Below are 21,352 nucleotides of genomic sequence, written 5' to 3' on the forward strand. Positions count from 1 at the left end.
ACGCTGGGAAGTAGAGTTTTAATCGACGAATTATCGGAAAGAAAGGAAACTTTACTGTAGAAGCACTCTGAAACTTGGTACTCGACCGATCCGAGTAGAATTCACTATTTCCATGTAAAAGGATGCTTCAGTTGGGCCACAGAGTGATTCTACGTACAAAGATAAGTCGAAAATGTGGAATAAAATTGTTTCATACGACGCTTCGTTTCTGAGAAAATCGAGTTTGAAGATTTATCAAGTTTACTTAAACTCGGCTAAGCACAGGCTAAGTATAAGTAAACAATCAGCAAAAGATTATCATACACGCGATCAAATAAATTACCAGCAAGAAATATGTCAGCACAGTTTCCGTTTAAGCTCTCGTTTTCAAGAAAAGAAAGTTCAAACGTGATCAGTTAAGAACTGATCTGGTACACGCGCGTGATACATTGTGAAATTTATTTTTCTCGAAAAGAAAGCATCTTGTGAAAAAATGTTATTCAACGTTTTTTTTTTACATATTTTCACACATAGTTTAACCTCCTGTCGATTATACTTACTATTGCTCAGTCCGAAACGAGCCAGGTCTGAGTATGCTCGTCAAATTTTCAAGCTCGATTTTCTCGGAAACGCGACGTCGCATGAAAAAATATTATTCTATATTTTCACCTTATCTTTCGTCGTAGAATCGCCTCGGAACCAATTGCACCATCGGTTACGGACCAGCCCAGTATCTACGTATTTTTATTCCACGTTAAAGCGATTTTCCATCGAGCCACGAAGTTCGACGAGCGCGATTAATTTAGAACATCGTCGGAGAGGTCGAATTCCGCGAATTAAAACGTGAGAACTTTCCTACGCAGGTCGCGCTTCGAAATTTCGAAAATACAGCGAAACTTGGCCCAGATATAAATACCGAACATTTCACGTGCTTCTCTCGCCCGCCACTCTCCGCCATCTGATTGTGTATTTTTGAAATGTAGGTTACGGAATGCCAGCGAATGCAAGTATCTGATAAAAGGTTACGTAAGTTTTGGCAAGTGCGTCGAGGTGGTGGTCTATTTGCGTTGTAAAAACATAGCCTTGCGCGTATTGTTATTTATTAACGCGTATTCGCTGCAATAATCGTAATTTATGGCAATACAATTAGATACGTGCCTAGAGCGATTCGTCGTAACGCTTATATTTCCAACTTATCTACGGTGAAATAGGAAGATAACGACGATTTTAATTAATTTACAGCGATATTAGAGAATACTTTGATGTCGTGAATTAATCGTTCGATCATAAGCCCGTAGCATCGTTACATAATTTTCTATTTCAATTTTCAAAATTTAATGTTATTCTATGATTAGTGGACGTTAAACGTTGATCGCTTATACCGGTAGTGAAAATCGAGAAATTTTCTGGGAAAGAGTAACTTTGCGTTGCATTTCGTTTATTCTACATAACGTCGAAATTGGGAAAATGTCAAGATATTGAAATGGTACAATTAGAGAACGCAGGTCGCCCGATATAACGACACACTTTCACGCGAAACCATTAAGTTAGCTCGTTACGAGTTGTACAAGAGAAGGCCATCGATTCGCGTGCTCGCGTTCCCCTTAGGCAAAATGTTAATTGGATCTGCTTCAATGTAATTACATTTGCAGAGTGTGAAGGCGAGGAACGATCGGATTTAACGCACCCAAAGACTTCTCTTCCGCTCGTTTTTGTGTCCCGAAGTCGCCTCGGCACATGTTTCGAAGAATCGTGGAAATTGAAATTGTTTAGCATCCCGTACACTAATTCAGCGCTTTGATCAGTTTGCAAATGGAAATTTTGAAATTGACCGTGTAAGCTCTTTCTGTTTTCCTTCCGATATCGAAATTCCTTATAATTAATAAAAACTGGGAACTTCTATACCGAACGAAATAATATTACGAAGATCATAATTCTAGAAGTAGAGATTAATAAGAATTATAGAATAAAATAAATCACTTTTCACAGCCGCGAGATCCAAAGGATTAACCAACGAGAACGTAAAAACTAAAAATGAAATTGTTGCGTTAATGAAAGTAAGAAAGTTCAAGGTATCAATTACATATAGAGGTGTATCACAAAAAATACGTTAAAAGTCACTGTCATAATTTCATATACCTTGCAAAAAAAGGTAATACGTACATCATAAATACATAAGGCATGAAACATAAATTATCCCAATCCACTAAACCTATCTAGCTACCTAATCTCCTAAACTACCCAATCTACTTAATCCACTAAACAACTTAATCTCGCTAACCTCCCAACCTATTAATCCAACAACTTGATATATACTCAACAAGTATTGCATAAGCAAGAAAAATCTGTGCGCCGTGTAAAATTCTCGAAATAAACCTAAATCGAAATTCCTCCTAGCAACCTGTCGACCAAGCGTCTGCGTCAATTTTTTTATTCACGATAACCGAAGCTGGTTATTTAGCAAGTATCGCGACTATGAAACGACTAGGCTCCTCAAGTCCCTAGGTTATTTTACGCCAGGGTACACTGTGTGCATAACGTTGCTTATTTCTGGTGTGTTACATTACGCCAGCACGTGTCACAATTTATCAGCGTTTCAAAAGAGAGAAAACATCGGCTCTAGCCGTGCATCGTGGAAACGGCACTACCGTGGAAACCATCAGCGTGCATTTTTCCGAGCCAATTACGCGCGCCATGAATTACGATAACGAAACGTTCGAAAATATAGACGTGCATCGCTATCTTTAAACCTAGAAACCTATGGAGCTCGAGTAGCTCAACGTGGGTGACTATCCATTACTGTCATCTTCGGATAGATACGAACACGTTTCTATTTCGATTCCAATTCCCACGTGTCACGTCTCGCGCGCGTATCCTATCCTACGCTTACTCTTATTTTCCAACGAGCAGTTTTCTTATCAGATTCTACCAGCAATGTGTGTAATTATAAACTGAAACGCATCTTCCGCGATATTTCTCCGTCATTTCCAAGAAATCCACTGGTCGTGCCTGGATATGTTAAGTGAAATTGTTTACGTAAAGAGCAGATCGGTAGATCGAAATTATTGCCTCCGATAATTGAAATATAGAAGACGAGAGGAGGATTTTTCAACAAGACGCTGCTCCTTTTCGTACAGCTGCCAGTATGAAAAAGTGGTTTCAGAATTTCGCAATAGAGTTATTATCATGGACGACATTGTGTACCGATGCGAAATCGATCTAGAACCCGTGGAGAATTCTAGCAAGAAAAGTTTGCGATCCGGATAAGCCACCTACGGAAAATATGGTTGAATTTAGAGGTGGAATAAAATCCGCGCGAACGGATATTCAAAACGAAACTTCGCATAAGTTAGTTGGATGGTATACGTAATAGATTAATGGAAGTAAAACATAAAAGAAAGCCATTAAATATCGAATGAAAAGTTACAAAGTTAACACCGAGTTTATATTTTTTTCACAGCCAAAACCGCTATTTCAAGAGGAAAGTTAATTTTTCCCAGGCTTCGAAAGAAGGACATTTTTGTTTCTTGTATCTTCCATTTTATTTTATGACATTATATATGAAATTATATAAACGATTTTGTCAATTTTCCTTCTAATATAAAAAAATGCTGTTGTTTATAAATTTAATCTTTTGTTTCTTTTAAATTATTATTATTATTATTCTTGCGTTACGCTTTTGCCAATTACAAAACTGAGGTGACAATATTACAAAATTGTATGAGTAGACACGTGTATAAGTAACAATCTTTCTTTAGTGTCGATTGATAATGATGTACAGATACTATTTGCAATCACTGTATAATTAATTAAATTAAGAATCAATTAAACCATTGTCGCATTTTCGATCGATCGCATCGTCGACGTTCGTTTCCTGTTTATACCGTTCGCGAGGAAATATCTAACGTTGTGCAATCGTAGTCGAAGATGTTTCGATCGATCGAAGCAACGCGAGCATGAAATTTGTCGCTAAAATTGTCCTACTCCGTAGTTAGCCGCGATTCACGTAGACAATTTTCGAGTAATTTTCTACGATCTTTCCTAGCCAATTCTTACCAATCATTTACCTACTTTTTTCTACTATCTCAATAGCTGTTTTCTTGAAAATATTCTCGTTAACGTCAATTCATTATGCCAGAATTTTCTTGATCGCCACGAGTGAAAGTTTGTCAACATCTACGCGTTTCTCTTTGGCAATTCCACGTTTATGTTTTGCGTATCGCAGGCTTTCTACTTTCAAACAGATATTCAAGTTTCTGTCTATTGCTGCAGCGAGATCTTCGATATGCTAATTAATTCATCTGCGAACGTTAGCGCGAATATTAATGAGAATATGAAAATATTTCTCAGAAAGTGAACAATTTTTGGGCTAGAGGAGAAGAGAGAAGGAACTTTCATGTAACAGCTATTCCAACATATTATTTATATAAGAAACACTTTAAACGTTGCACATTTTTGCGATATTCTCTATCTTCTAAAATATTCCTTGCTTCGTTTCGCAATTATATAATTGTGCTGAATAATTATCATCATACGTTTCCTCTCTGACACCATCATACACAAAGCGTTTATACATGCAATAGCAACTTCACATTAAAGCGGCGAGAACGATACGTCGTTCTGTTTTAAAACAGTGCATCGAAATACTATTCGAAAATACGTAGCTGGCTCTTTCTTAGGAAAATAACAATTTCTTTAGCTAACGACATCCAATCGCCTGTTATTTCACCGAACGTTCGTTCGAAAGCGCTATCTGTGTCGTGTTAATTCGCATTAAATTCTCGCGTTTACTTAAAAATTCCAAAGCCAAACACGCTTTTCAAACCGTGTTTAATGGATTACGGTGACAATTCTGATTGCTGTAAACTCGCGGTTGATACGACGACACGATAACGATAACGACTAGCCTGGCGCAAAAGCTAGAAAAACGTTAACTCGTTTCAATTACGTCAACTCGTCCCTGTTGAAGCTAAAACGCAAAGTTATATACACGCCCAACCTGTTTGTCACCGATCGTCTATTGTCGCGTCAAAAATCGCGACACTTTGAAAGCTTTGCCAGTTTGTTCGATAAAGCAGCATGCGAATAAAAATAAGGAACAATTAGGTTAATTTAACCAGCGTTGAATTGTCACCACATAGCGCCAGCATGGGCAAACATTTTGACCTTTTCGTTGCTGCACGTGGGTACGTATACTTGTACCTATACCACTTGGTTATTTTAATCTATTACATACGCATGGATTAACTAATTCGACTAATCTATATATCTAGTTCGCCAATCTATAGTAACCTATCACGTTAGGCGACATTATGAACGTACTTGAATATTCAGATAAGAAGTATTCTGAATTTTGATTACGTACTAATGAAATTCCATCCGATACACGTAACGAATGTTCCTTTCGTTTCCTCGATTGTTTTTCTCCATGTGTACTTAAAAATTGGTTTCAATAAAAATAACAAGGAATCCTTAAAGAGAAGAAGAAAAGAGAAAAATGTTGGGAAAAATAAGACAAGTCCGAGTATTCGTTGAGTTAATGAAATTCCATTAGACGCCGTGTAACAAGTATTCCTCTCATTTCGTCACTTGTCCTTCCCAATCGGTTCATAAACATTGCTTTAAATCAAAATAACAAGGAATCCTTAAAGAGAAGAAGAAAAGGGAAAAATACTGGAAAAAATAAGACATGTCTCCATCTATTCTTACAAATTGCTTTCGATAAAAGTAGCGAAGAATTTCTTCAAACAGATGAAGGAAAAGCGAAGAAGCGAAGCCTGGCCTACTTTCTAACGATAAAGCAGTCTCAAAGGAGTAGCTCAGATGGCAATCGTCAAAAAAGAAAAAAAAACCGCGATAGGAAAAGAACATTCGGCAAAGAGTACTCGGCGATTTCAAGAATGCTTGGTCAGCATCCACGACAACGATGCTCTCCTAGAGCAACAGCAATTACAAAAGAACCATTTATTCTCATTATTATGAAAAAGAATCCATTGTACGACGAGCTCGTAACGAGTTACCCTGGCGATCATCTTCGTTTCATTCATTACCCTGTCGACTGGCTCGAAATTGAAACGTTTCACGGCCAGTCAACGTTCAGCCAACTATTAAAAAAAGAGTGACATGAAGACGGTAAAACGAGAAGAGAAGAGAAGAGAAGAGAAGAGAAGAGAGGAGGCTGGTGGTATACTCGAGCAGCAGACATCGATGAAACATACGAGCAGAGCGAGGGACTCCGGCTAAACGCCGCAACGAGCCATAACTTTGAAGTGCGGCCTTAAAACGAATTAACCCCATTTGCCGCGATAACTTCTAATGCAATTTCACCGTAACATGTGCGATTTACCGAGCACGGGCCGATTTTTATGTCCTCCGCGTCTACAGAAACGACCAAGACAGTATACATTATGAGAAACAGATTCTTTCGAACAGTGAATGGATTTCAATTGGCGGATTGCGAACGTTCACGCTTCCAAAAGAAATTTATACAGAGAAAAATGTGCGGAATTCGCGTAATATGTAAAAATATACGGAATATCGGAAAGTACACGTTACGGTATTAATTATGGTATTTTATATATATGGTAACGATGTAATAATCGATGAAACGAATCTTTTATATTTACGCTCCATTTGTTTATGTTTATATCGATGGAAATATAAATTTCCGTGAACATTCACAGTCTATCTAAAATAAGAGGAAAGGAACAGAGGAAGAAGACGAAGACTTTAGAAATTTCGAATTCAGGCATTGCAAATCTGAAAAAATTCAGGTTTGACGAAGGTTTCATAGAATACGTGCATGATTTTATCGTTTTGCGTGGTTTGATTGGAAGTCTGTGCGTAACGCGGACGAATAAAGTGATAGAGAGTGTAACTTTCCGAGGAGCTTATTAATAATGAATCAGACAGCGAGGTGGCCTGACGTGGTTGCTTATGCTCGAAGTTGTCCACGTCAGGTGTATGTCTGCACCGACTAAAGCATTTATAAATAACCAATAACAGGAAGATGGCTTGCATTCTTCCAGCATGAATCCGCTGGCAATAATTCGTTTCTTTATTTGTACTTTTTTAACGAACTACTTTCGGCTACTTTAAAAATGCGCTTTTCCTTTCTCTTATTTACTTTTACGGGAAGAACGAAGAAGAAAAATAGCCGGGAATTTCAAATGGACCGCTATGTGTCGCTGCCAATAGCCAGAAATATTTCGCTTCGACGGTTTATTTGGAAATATTTGATCGCGGAATATTTGCGTATTTATACGTCTATCGCATATATTCTTCCATTATTTTTCTTATTTTAAGTGTAAAAATATTGCGAAGTAAATCTATTTTTCGCCGATCATCGACAATATTTCATCTTCGTAGTTTATTTTCAAATAATGAGAAACGAGCGAATCGTCGAACGTTTCTTCTGCAACGTTTACCTCGAGCACAAGGGGAGACATTTCTCGCTATTGTTCCTCGTCGTAACTCGCTACATTTTCGGTCCGTCGAGTTTTAAACGAACCCGAAGCGTTGCATCGTATTAAAGGAGTATTTAACGCGTTGCAACGGCAAGTGTAGAAAATTTATGATTTATTTTCTTCTGCTGGATATTTCCACCAGCTGTGTCTCGAGCTACGATTTGTTTTCGCCAAAATTGTAACGTCGAAAACCGCTTTTCTTCCGCTGACTGTGCCAGTTGCGTTTCGCGTTTCTGCCGCTGTTACCATTCCAATTTGTAGATGGGCCGTAAAAGCGGTTTTTAGCATGAAGTTCGTCGTGTTCCGTGGCAACATAAGCCTGGCATTTAGGCAACGTGCAACCGGCGCTAATATTATCGTTTATTCCCAGCCATACAAAAGCTAAGATACGCGTCCTCCGATTTTATCGCGATTCAAAGCTGTTTATTATATTTTCTGTTTGCTTTCGACAATCTACGTTCTCTCTGCTGTCTTTCGAAATTTCTTAATTTTGAATATCGAATGCAGATCGATACGTTTCCAACTTTCTTCCTTTCTACTTTCACAAAATTTTGTTTCGTACAAAATTTCAGAAACAATATAGCTACGAAATTAACAGTAATACTTGCAAAGAATTTTATCTCTTAAATTTCTCATTTAATTTCAATGTGATTAATTTGATACTCAGTCGTACTTTTCTATTGATAAGAAATTCCTGAAAATTCAAGATAAAACGTTGATTCCAATTACAAGAGGCGAAGAAAAGGAAAGCGGATAATGCTAAAGAAAAGAGAAATGAAAGCGAAACGGACACACAACGTTTGCAACGAGCAACACTCCACGCGCAAGACAATTTACATCCGGAATGGTAACAACGATGAACATTTGCGATAACGCCGTAGTAGATAACAGGTTTTCACATTGTGTTTCTCACCTGTTATCCACCTCATCTAATCGTAGGTTAACAACTTTTACTACATCGTCGTGCCGTATCGTCCCACCGTCGTCTTTTTAATCATTCGTGTTGCTCGTTTAATTATTTATGAATTTCCAGCAAGCATCTCGCTACGTGGAAATTTCGAAGAAAAACCTGGTTGTATGGTTTTCAGAAGCGAACAGAATTCTTTCCACAATTTCATCGGTATCTTTAGAACTATCACGAGATCTTGAAACATATTTACTAATGTGAAATAAAATACGATAAATCTGTAATAAAATTTTAAGCGTAGAAGCTTCTCATTATTCGTTATCGATTTTCGACGAAGAAAATCTACAATTTCTTCCGCTGCGATGATTCTCCGCCGCCGATATTCAATTTCCAATATTCCGCAGAACTGGCAATCGCAAAAATTACGTTCAATTTAAATCTCGTTAAACGAAAATCAATATTCTGTCCCAATCACGCCAATTTAGCGAGAATCGTAGATCTGAAAAGCTAAGGTAGGACAAGTGAGCAATAAAAAGAGCGAAGGAAAAATACGACCTTTAATCCACCGTTCTCAAACAAAAGAAACTAATTCGTTCGACGTTCGACTCGCTGTAGATAATTTACGATGGTATCGGTACGTATATCTACTGATTAAAAAACGTTGGTCAGATTGGAATCTTCTCGAAGATGGTATCCCACTAGGAGTATTTTATTCAGCAATTAAGTTAGAAAAATTTACCAAATATCTGGCTTTAAATTAAATATCTAGACAAATTGTAAAGTACAAATTAAATAATTAAAAAAAAAAAAAAAAGAAACAGATTGAAATGTTCGAGATAAGACTGAAGATATGGCGCTAGCGAGTTTCCAAAGCCTTTTACTACGCATTAAGATAGCGACGAAAAAAGAAGTTGCTGCATCCACCGCTGTATAATCAAACAGCAATCTCGTGAAAAACGTGGAACGTTCTCTGTGAGCGTGTTTTCAAGCATAATAAACTCGATCGGACGATGAAATTACACGCCGATCTCGTGACTATCCACCGCTGATTGAAACAATTCCGTAATTAACTGTGTCGCCACGTGTATTCCTGGAACGTTAACCCTCCATAATAGCAATTTCCTTCGCCTCTGACAAGGAAATAATGCGAACGAACGCAATCTGGCTTTTCATTTGAAAAATAGAAAGGAGTTATGGAAACAATTCGAACGCTCGATATCGGGACACAACGATATTAGCAACGGAACATCAGAGTATAGAGATCAGTAAATGGAATAGCATTTTAACGATATGTATACAGATACACGAGTAAATTATTTTAAAGTGAAGCGAGTTTGACGAGAATTAATTCCATTCGTCGTGGAGAAAGAGAGAAATTAACAAATCGACGGTTCGAGTCATCGAGAAAACTCAAGGAAGAATCATAGTAGTTGGTGGATGAAATATAATCAATTTTATCTTTATCAGCGTGTATTTCCTTGAAACGCTATACTTTTTGGGAATATTAACGGTAATACGATCGGGCCGGTTTCGAAATTTAATTTAAGATTGTACGTTCATCGTTATTTCTTTTCCTCGTCTAACTTTATGTACATTCTTATATTAACGAAAATTGAGAAACTAATTAATTAGATAGTGTGAGAATTTACAATAAAGTTAGACGAACGAAAGAAATAAGAAGATAATGTAGAATTTTAAATTAAACTTTGAAACCGATCGCTCGACCGGGCCTTGTAAGGTTAGTGTCAAATGTCCCAATGGCCTTAAACGCTATTTCTTACAAACTTTTTACGATTTTTTAAAAATGTACAATTCTTTAAAAATATTTTTTATAGCTACTTTTAAGCTCTACGTTTATTACAGTGTTTATAGTTGTTTATATTTGTCTCATCTCCCAATTCTTTTATTACAGCGCGCCTTGCTTCTTCTTGTGTCTTACAATTCCTTTTCTTTTTTTTTTATAGCTTCTGCCGCTCTCCTTTATTTTGCTACGACCTCTTTATAACTTTCGAGCTTCTCGCTCTTTTTCTTGTCCATATTTCCTCGCTTCTCGCCAAGCTAAGTAGTTCAATTTTTAATCAAATTGCTTCGAGGTAATCTGTTTTTATCGCGACCAGCTTTTATAGTAGCAAATAGCCTCCGCGTAAATATTATTTATCTGTCGCGTGAAAAATAACTTAATCGCACGATACAGATACCAAAATGTGATTGATCGAACGATCAGTTTCGATTAATGGCAAACGTAATTGCAAGTCAATGTACTGTGCACCCAATGACTGGCAGACTTCTCGTTATAGCGAAAGAAAATTCTACGAGAATGATTCATCGACTCTCGGCATGGATTTTAGAAGACCCGCTTTATTTCAAAGAAATCTGTTATAGTTTCAAGTGAAATCTCTATCTCGATGACGTCAACGATGCCCAGAAAGGATTTCATCGAACGGACACATCGAGCGATATTCAAAGAAAATTCTCTGGGAGAAAAATTGTTCAATTTCTATGCAGTCGACTAAAAAATGCTAAGCAGCGAAATTACGTGTAAAAATTCTGTCAACGTCATTAAAAAGGCAAGCGCGACGTTGTCTTGTTTCCAGACGAACAGAAGTTGCACAATTTCAAAAATTACACTCTGTCACGATGTTATAAAACATGGTTCGAATTCTTCAAATTCGATAGAATTATAAAATTATATTATAGAATTATAATATCGAGGAAATTGATGGAATTTCTTTCGTAAAGTAAACTCGATAGGGAATTGCCTAGAAGAATATCGCGAGTAGAATATTACTTTTCCGCAACTTTCGTCTTTAATGGGACAACGATGAAAAGCTTGAGATCATAACGTTTTTAAAACTCGTGTAAGTATTTCGACGGAAAAGTTTGAAAATTTTAAGACGACCGACCAATGATTTCTCGCTTTCTATCGTCCGTTGTCTACGAAAGTGTGAACGGAGTCGTTCTTCGAGAACAACTCTCGTCGCTTTTCTAAACAATCGAGCGTTTCCCTGAGCGTTTTCACCGAACAAAGAAAAACTGCGTGTTTCACGAAACGTTATAATTGCTGTTTCCTGCTTTGCAAAGTTGCACAACGTCTGCATCTGGCTTTGTACGGAGCTAATAGACCTTGAACTTATTTTTCATTCCGACGACGCTGTGCGTTCGTTTCGTACGCAATCGCTGCGGTCGCAAAAATCGACAGTATCGCAGCGTGTTGCGGTTTCCGATGGATTCAACGCAAATATACACCGAATCGAATAAATAGAAAGGTATTCACTTGGTAAGAAGAAAAAAGAAAAAGCGAAAAAGGTGGAATAAATATCGTTGCGAATGGCAATAATACGCGAGATAAATATTTCATTTTGTTCTAAACAAAGGGAAAGATTACGATCCACGTGGTGTAAGAAAAAAATACCATAAGCCCGGTTCTAAACTGCGATCCGCTTGATAGATTCCAGAAACAGTAAACAGTTTGGGAAAAGTAAAATTTTAAATTAGAATAAGAGAAATATATACCGGAGTATACTTAATTGAAGAAAAATAACAATCCTAATGTGTTCCAAACGTTTCCGCCCATTTTTACGTACGTTTCATTGAAAACAGAATGATACGCTTAAAATATCTTTATTTTCCAATAAGAAGGAGGAAAAAGAAATGTTTTAAATCCCAAGTTCTTCGATACGAAGCCCTATTTGCGTCGATTACTGCGCGCCAGTCGTCGCCTACGAGATACGGAAGGTGCTAAAGTACTGTCCGATTTAATCTTTGTTATCTTCCTATTGTTCTATTTCTATACGAATTATCGTTATTTCGTATCCATCCTACGTAAAACCACATGGACTATGGAACGACAAAGAATATTTAAATTGCAATTGAAACGCTAACAGATAAGCAGTGATAGAACAAAGAATATCCAGGCTTTAAAGGTCACGAAACGGACACGATCAAATCAATTAATCAATTAAAATGTTTGCAACTCGTTCAACCTTACGACACGAATGATCGTAATCATACCCGTGATCATAATCTAGAAGAAATGCTCGCTTATCGAAAATAACATATTTTTATTTATCGATCGTCACGCTATTAGCCGAACAGAGATACGGCTTTGGAGAGATTCGTGAATTATACGAACGTTTGTCTTAAAGAAATATTATAACGATATTAATTTGTAAAATTTATGTCAGGATTATACATGACAGCATCATAAATTACGTTTATGTTCCAAAGATTAAAAAATTACAGAATACACGGTGGAAATATTTTAACAATTTCAAGTACGATAAAATCAATAATTTTGCCATTAACAACACCGTTAGCATCGTTAGCATACTTAAACGTATCAGTGCGAGAATTAGACGAAAGGCGGATAGAATTCCAAACGTAGAGTTACAAGATCGACACGACGGAATTCGTTAAACGAGAACGCGACCGCGGATACGTTTAACGATTTTGCACCATTAGAAAACATAGTTAATTAATATTTACGCTGCGGCACGTAGCATGGTCGTAGATTTAAAGGCCGTTTGGTTCTATTTGAAGCGTAATTTCGTTATCTGGCGAATGCGCACGTGCCACGCAAGGATGTACGATAAAAGGAAGCATTAAATTACGTTCCTAGATTCATTCAGCCGTTTCAGTATCAAAAATAAATTTTGCATTTTCGGTATCCTTTTTTAATCACATTTCTTAATTAATAATTTCCGTATCGACGTCACTCCAATAGAGAAAATCCTATTGGGTTTCTCCTCTTTTCTTCTTATCACAAATATTTATCGTATATTACGCAGACTGTAATATAATCCGGAAAATGAGTCTATGTATAATAGAAAAGGAATTATATCTTCCAAGTGGAACGTGTTTTATCGTCTAAAAGCTTCGAATCATAATGCGTCCATAAATTTTTTTAAAAAAAGTCATCTGTTACATTCAGGTCGGCTAATGTCGTAACACTTTGACTGCCACGCCGAAATCACGTGTTTCGCTCAGGACGCCACAGTGTTTTAACACGCTGCACCGTTAGATGCAACATTTGTTCTCAATTTTTTTTTTTTTATTCATATTCTAATAAAACTGTTCAATTGTTCGATGGGGCACTCTTTGCTTCAAAGTATCTTCTATTTGTCGGTTATATTCAAAATGGCCTAATTGTTAATTTTCATTCAATTTTTACAAGCGCTCCGGTCACCAATGAGCACCGTGGCGTCACAGGAGAAACCATGGCCGATCATATGACCAACGTGGCAGTAAAGTGTAAAGTAAAGTGTTGTAATCATCGAATATTTTTCAACATCTGTCGAAAGATAAAAGAAATTAATATTCATATGTTCGTGGCATTGATCTTGAATGGAGAATATAATTTGAATGGGCAAATAGAAAGGTGATTGCTTCGCCTATAATGCGTGTTTCGTTCTGCGACACAACCATATACGACACTAACACGTATGTGTTAAAAATTACACGAATTAAACTAAAAATATGCCCCAGATTTAAAGGCACGCGAAACGAAGTCCTTTTAATTAAAAGCTTCGCGACACAGCGACCCCAGCGATTTCAGATTTTGACGAACGAGCCTCTGACACTTAACACGGTCGATTTACCATCGAACGAAGCAAATATCGCGACCTGTTAGCCCCACGTTATTTCGCTGGCCTGCGCGAAATCCAGGCTGCAATTTATCCTTTCGTGAAGAGACGGTTGAGACTTATTTGCATCGTACCTTGGCGAGTTTACTGTCGCCACGTTGGCGCGCTTTCAATCGCGAATTAAAAACCGCTCGTAACGCGGCAACCGATGCGAGAAACGACTCGTTTGCGAGCACCTCCGTGTCGACGTCCGCCTTCGAATATTTCTGGAACGGAATAAACGAACTGCGAAACGTAACGCGCGTTGTATGTTCTTTATAAGCGAAGATCACACGGGGCTACATAATAAATCCGTTTCTATTGACTTTCTTAGTTTTACGTTACTTCGTCGATGAAGTTGGAAAAAGAGGCAACAGATTTTACCAAACGACGACGAAACGCCACGTGCTCTGTCGTTCACGCTTAGTTAAAATTTCCCTCCGATGCGATTTAACGTAACTTAGTAATGAAAATTTATTTCCACTGCGAAACACCCGAGAAAAACGAAGTTCAATTTAAATCAATTTAAATTTAAATTTAAATCTCGTAACAGCTTAAGAAGAATAAGAAGTTCACTTAGAAGATAAGAAGCAGGGAAGACCACATATATCTGAACGTGTCTTGATAAATGAGAAGATGCTAGATAGGACAAGGAATTATCGCGAGAAAAGGGATAATTCTCACAGATCGTGTAAGGTATGCTCGAAGTGAGAAAAAGCGAGAAGACGAATCGTTTTCACGCGTTGCAATCGCAACATTGGCGAGAACAGAAGATTGCTTATACGATCGCGCAAAGTCGGAATGGCGTAATTAAACGATCGGAAAGGCGAATCCAGAGACAATAGTCGATAATGTTCGAGCGTAACACGGTGTATTAACCCCAGTTGCGATATCGTTTATCGAGTTTCCGCGATGATCGATGTGGGTCGCACGTGCAACGAGAGGATCTGCAAAGTCTCGTGATTTCGAACAGATCCTTTCAAACGAAACGTACGAGAACGTCGAGTGTCCTGTACCTAAGAAATTTCCTATTTTCAACTCTACTGTCGAAGATGGATAGACTCTAAGAAATTAATTGTTTGGTCTCATTCGTCTATTAATTATCTACAATATGTTACAGACAAGAAATTCATCATGGATTATAAGAATCAGCGAGATCTTATTGCACAAAGTGTTCATCTTCCAATAGATAAAATAAATAGAATTCGTTCACGTACGAACGAACCAATATTCGAATATCGAAACACGCGAATAAGCAAATAAATGAAAATAAATAATCGTAATGTGAAAAATGAAAAGATCTCGGTAACCTGTAACAGATAACGGGTAATCTGCGTACCTGAAGCGATTCGCGTTCAATCATTTCCGATGCATTTCATAATTGGTATAAATAACCAACGTGGTGGCATTCGAGGGAAATGAGATCAGCCACGAAAGAATTCCGGCTAATCGAATCGAATTAATCCCGGAATTCGAATGCACGAGATCCAATTTTAGCGTTCAACGTTTTCCAGCCGCAGCGGGTTCTTCGCAACTATGAAGGACCGTTGTGCAAGCAACGTAACGAAACCGTGTGTAGCCTTGTCTGTTCGATTAATGCGCCGGAACCTAACGTTTCTTGGACGATGGACGAATTAGAATGCCGTCGTTCAACAATTATAGAAACCGCCTTCTAAACGACCAAAATCCAAGAGAAATGGACCTCCGACCAGCCGAGCCTGTCCCTCTCTGTAGATACGTGCTTTATTTTCGTAAACGAAAGATGATACTTGGCGGCGTGAAATCGTCTATTTTGCGTAGGCTTCGTAATCGACGATCGTAACGCTCGAATTGGCGGTCGTCTGGTCGAAAATCGTGGATTTACCCCGTGATTCGTGGGCTCGTAAGCGCGAAACTATAAATTCTAACGGCAACGAGACGCTGGTTTCGGTGTTTCCATTTCGTCTTTCAGATCGCGATCATTCGGATGATACGTCGCGAAATGGATTATTCCGTGCTAAAGTATCGCGTAAAACACTAAGGGCCTTTTCGTCTGTCGAAACGAGAGCGAAATCGGAGCATAAAAATTCGAGGATTTACGAGGGTTAAATATACCCTTTACATGCGGTAAGTGCAATCATCAAAGAATAATTTGCTGTAGTTCTAAATACGACAGGATATTTATATTCCTTTAAAATGGATTCGAGGATTCGATATAACGTTTACGCGTTAAACGCAATCACGAAAGAATAATTTACCGTCGTTTTAAACGTGCAAAGAAGATTATGTTCCTTTAAAATGAGAAACCAGCAGAGGTTCGTCAATTGTTTGATGATCGATAAAGGATGATTATGTAAGTAACGATCTTGCTATCTTCGAGATAGTTGCGCGTTAACGACTACGATATTCTTTATGCGAGAGAATTCCTTATTTGTTAAAGTATAACCGCGGGAAACGAGAAACGATACGCAACCATTGTAGCTCGCCCGTAGAATTTAAATCAAGAAATACGGAGAATGGAATTTTTACAGATTATTTTTACTCTTACGAACAAACTGTGCAACGCCTGGCTCCACGTCCCAGAATCAAATATTTAAAAGCTTCTTCCACTCCGCCACGAATTCTTCGAAACTTTAAGAAAAATTCCATCGCCGCGGATAATACGATAATTTCGAAGAACTCCCGATCGGAACTAAAGCCAGCGCAACCGTAATACGAAATAAACAAATTCCACGATATTGCACGTTCACAGCCGACAAGCTTATACCTCACGAATCGACGACCATCGGAATCAGCAAAGTTCTGACTCGTAAAATGCAAATTGGAAAATATGTACGTCATTAAGAATGCACGATCATGGTCGCGAATCAACACGACTGATAATGCGATAATCGCTGACTTTTCCGAAAGGCGTTAGATACGATCGTACAAGCGCGTCAATGGCCAATTGACAATCAGATAGTAGCGTAAAATAGTTCACTGTTATTTTCATAAAAATATCCACAGCGTTGTAAGTACGTAGCGCTGTAATAAATAACGTTCTACATTTATTATTAGAAAAATTCATTGTACTTGTATTGAATCATAAAAACTTATCACGTGAAAGGCTAAAGCTATAATTGAATTATGAAACTAAAGGAGCGATATTCGTAAGAATTGATACACGCCATCGTTCATAAACATCAAGATATTTATAGAACGTTCAAACATTATCTATGTGAAATTAAGACAGAAGTTCTAACTCCATCCTACATAAATAAAGTTTGCATGTTCAATGTTAGAATAAAGTCTCATTTTTATATCCACTGCGTTCCTCAATTATTGCATTTAATTTTCACATTCTTATTATTAATTCATCTATCGTATTCGCTTTTATTTAGTACAAATTACAAATGAACTTCTCTCGGTTCTGCGTTCGACTTGTTCAACAGATTTTTTAATAAGAGTAAGATCGCGAAGGTCAGCGTATGATCGTTAATTCGTCATGTGCGTTTTATTATACCTACTAATCTCTGCCCATGTGGAATAGTACTGACTCGTGCAAATAATTTGGAAAAATTTCTGTAGCGTTTGCTTATACAAAACACAGCGTTCTAATTGATTAATCGCTTTCCTAAATCAACTGGAGCCATTTATCGCGTTTTATATAAAACCAGATGCTGTAATATTTATAGACGGAATTATACGTGACTGAATTCAAATTTTCTACATCTTCACTTACACCGATAGGATTTTCAGGCCACGATTTGCTGCAAAAGCTCGCATTCGTCACGGCGACGACAGATCGTCCGATGGACTTTCAAAGCTACCGAAGATGCGTGTAAAATGCAAATCGTTATCTGCGTTTTATCGAGTCCTCGTACGATCGAGATCGTTTTTAGATCACGTAAATCGCCGTGATTATATTTATCAGCGTAGCTCGCTCGAGGAGCTCGAGAAGAATATCTGGTACTCGATGTTTAGCCAACTAAACGAGCGTTCTGTGAAAATAAACGATGAATGCCACGTGCGATTGCTCGGCACGATTAATTTGGCACCGCGATAACGAAAAGAGAAAAGGCTGTTTCATCCTCGTAACGGTTCTTCTTTGCGTGTCTCGCGAGCGTGATCAAAGCGTATTTCGCCGGCCGTGAACTCATTCATGATCGTAGAATCGGCTCGATGGCGCGTTAACTGGTTTCGATATCGAATTGGAAAGTGTTCGTGACGGAGACAACAGGTGTACGTGTCACGTTGTTGCGAACCCCTTAACCTTTTCACGACCATTCAGAGAAAATCCTGGCTATGGATTAAGGACACTTGTATGCATTCGATGTTCGTGACAGTGCCGTGTCATTGAATATAACGTTTAGCTAGATACATTATCGAAGTAATATACGACAGATGGAACGCCTATCGAAAGTGAAAAAGCGTGGAGAATGGTCTTTGTAGCAGAAAGTATTTCAAACTGAAAGCATTAAAATGTTCTCTCCGATATATTTTTTACACTCGATTTGCTGGAGAATTTTCTGTGAAAATTGAATGCACGCGTAATTATATAAATCTAAACATAGTTTTAAAAACGTAGGATAACTCGGTTGTTCGGAGAAAAAATGTTTAACTGAAATTACATAATCAATACTTATTGTCCCCGAACGATTCACGTTACTTCCACGTTCTTTCTCTAATTGGAGCACAGGAACGTTGTCCAAGGTAATAAAAAGCAAGCACTAAACAATCCATGCAATCGATTTTCCAACAGTAACATCAGTCTATTCGCTTTTCCACGTCGTTCCGAATTCAACGAATTCACGAGATTTCAAATAGAAAAATGAAAGAACACGTGGGGAGAATACAGACCATCGCACTAATGAAAAATTAATAAAAGATCACAGACATTCGACCGATTCAGTCGATTGAAATGGACGACAAATTAAATATTAGCGAAGTAGGTCGTGCTCTCTTTCGATAAATATTGTAATTTTCATAGACGAGACGTTTTCAATATGAAAACCGCGTTAAATTGCGCGTGATCGTACGTTAAACGCATCTCGGATCGATTTTACGTCAACCCGCAGGTATTCCCGGCTGCTTCAGAAAAGGTGCAACGCATATCTTCCGACTGGTCGTCCGTGAATGCCACGATACTAATGATTCAAGGCCACTATTGACAATCCACAACCTATTATTATTTTCAAATACGACGTCGAGCTACGAACAACCTTGCTTAGTTCTTCTCGTTTCCTTTCAATCTTAACGTCGATTGTTAGCTAAAAAAAGAAAGAAAAAAAAAGGAGTAAACTAAAGAACGTATCTTCTAACTCGACAAAGAATGAAATTGAAATTGGAATTGGAATTGGAAATTCATATAGAGAATCGTTTCATGAGGCAAACGAACATTAGCAATAGCTTATCGAATTTTTATCGGGTACTTAATTCCGACGTTATCGTACGATGCTATTGTCGACCATTCTTCTTTCTCTTCGTATATAAGCATACATTGTCAACAATCGTGATTTCAATATATCGAGAATACATGAAATAATGAAATTTAAAGTAATGCCATCTAAATGAAAAGGTTTAAATATTTTCTAGAACACGGGAAACCTACTTTCGATAGTGCTATTTTTAATATTCTACAAATGTGTTACCTCGTAAAAAGAATGATCTAAGATATACTTGCCATGGATCTGTATAATATAGAGCACAGAAATATTTGGTGTTCTTATGCAAAATAGCATTCAGAAATGTCTGTGCTTTTGGTAGCTTCAAAGTGATTAGATGAATAACTACGTTATATAGGATGAAAGACACCCTCATAAAGGTATAATACTGACGTTCAGAAGCGGCAGAATGATTCAGGGCATTTTACCGATGCGGGCCATTGAGGAAACTTCGAACACGTGTACCAAAGACTGGACTGGCAGTGGAACCGTGCATGGTGGGGATAAGCATCGCACGTCCTGCACGAACCAATGCTCTAGCAGCTAGCACCCAGTTAGTCACTATGCTTTTACCGCGCTGCTCGACAAAGTCCAGTAAATAACTTCGCGATGCACTGAACTTTTACAGTGTAGCATGGCCTCCAAATTTGTATCTTCAAACTTTTTTCGTTTTACAAATTCTTTATATATGACATATATTGTAATAAATATGAGATTTAAATCTTCTTCTATCTAACTTGTATATTGGACACTACAAATAGGATATTATGATACCACCAAGTACTATGCTACTACTACCATTTTGTGTGTCTGTTACATTTGGACAATAAACGATATTTAATCAGTATTTAATACGATCCTAGAAACGTAAGATCGATTTGTAACATACGTAAAGTTTGTAGGTAATGAAAGCAAAGACCATTGCACGTACGAACCAATAATATTGAAGCTTAAGATAAAAATAATTGTAAGGAACAAGAAGTTACTTACCATTGAGACCATATTTCTCCTGGTTCCTCTTAACTTGGTCAAGAGATAATCCTTTGTCAGAGTCGACATTAAAGAAATTTACCACCTCGTCCACTGTTTTGCAATGACCGTCCTCCATGGTTACTTCTGTATTAGTCACTAATTTTGTCCGTTCAGTGACTGTCCACGTTCATTCACACTGCAATTTTCTGTAATTCAAACAGACAATCAATTATAGATTATTTGCTTTTTCAAATAAATATTCATTTTCTTTGCAACATGCACAAATAAACTGATCTGCTCATCGCACAAATATAAACTGCAAATAACAAGTGTAATCAATTATTGAAAATAGCAGAAATTATTAAATAATCAGACAGACAACAAAATGGTTCTACAAAAACAGACGTTTCGATTCACTTTAATTTCAGTTGTTTTCAAAGCTGAAATATAACCAAGGAGAGCTATACTCCTTCAAATAAATCCTAAACACTTCGTAAGGCCGTAAGAATATATAGTTTGCAGAAACTTATCGAAATAAAGATTCCCAGAAAGCGGAGCTTAGATAAAGGCGATGAGGAAAAATCACCGCGTGCTCGCAATTACGAGCCAAACCATTTCAGGTTAAACCTTCGTCGTGGAACGAAACTTTTCAAGGTGTACGCACCGTGATTTCCCCTGATCGTTCGACACGAAACGTACGAAGTTCGATAACAGAACAGAAGTAAACTCACCGGGGACCAGTACGAAGTATTCGTTGGCGACGTGTCACAGAGAAATTACGTTACGGCTGTCGAATATTTAGGTTAGCTACAGGTCCCTAAGATGCACTCAAGCACACAGCGAGAGAGAGAAAGAGAGTGAGAGGGAAGGAAGGAGTGAGAGAGAAAGACGAAGAAGAGAAAAAAAATGAAACGAACTGGCACGAACAAACTTGCCGGGCACTAAAATGAAAAGTTCTACGGCCGATTAACGACGTATCACGATACGCGGGCACAGAAATTTAAG

At 37.7% G+C, this 21,352-nt stretch overlaps 1 protein-coding gene across 4 annotated transcripts in view; it reads right to left on the reverse strand.

The window, feature by feature from the left end:
- LOC122573898 (calcium-transporting ATPase sarcoplasmic/endoplasmic reticulum type) overlaps positions 1–21,352 on the reverse strand; it is a 48,335-nt gene that overhangs the window by 23,071 nt on the left and 3,912 nt on the right. For 3 of the 4 annotated variants that reach the window (XM_043740843.1, XM_043740839.1, XM_043740842.1), the window contains exon 2: positions 20,366–20,553. In XM_043740843.1, the coding sequence (XP_043596778.1) occupies positions 20,366–20,483 (118 nt within the window). In that variant the 5' untranslated portion in view covers positions 20,484–20,553. Of the gene's footprint in view, positions 1–20,365; positions 20,554–21,078; positions 21,135–21,352 lie in introns of all 4 variants that reach the window. The other variant, XM_043740840.1, reaches the window with a different exon arrangement.

The sequence above is a fragment of the Bombus pyrosoma genome, linkage group LG12 (genome assembly GCF_014825855.1).
Source record: "Bombus pyrosoma isolate SC7728 linkage group LG12, ASM1482585v1, whole genome shotgun sequence".
In the NCBI taxonomy this organism is placed as follows: Eukaryota; Metazoa; Arthropoda; class Insecta; order Hymenoptera; family Apidae; genus Bombus; species Bombus pyrosoma.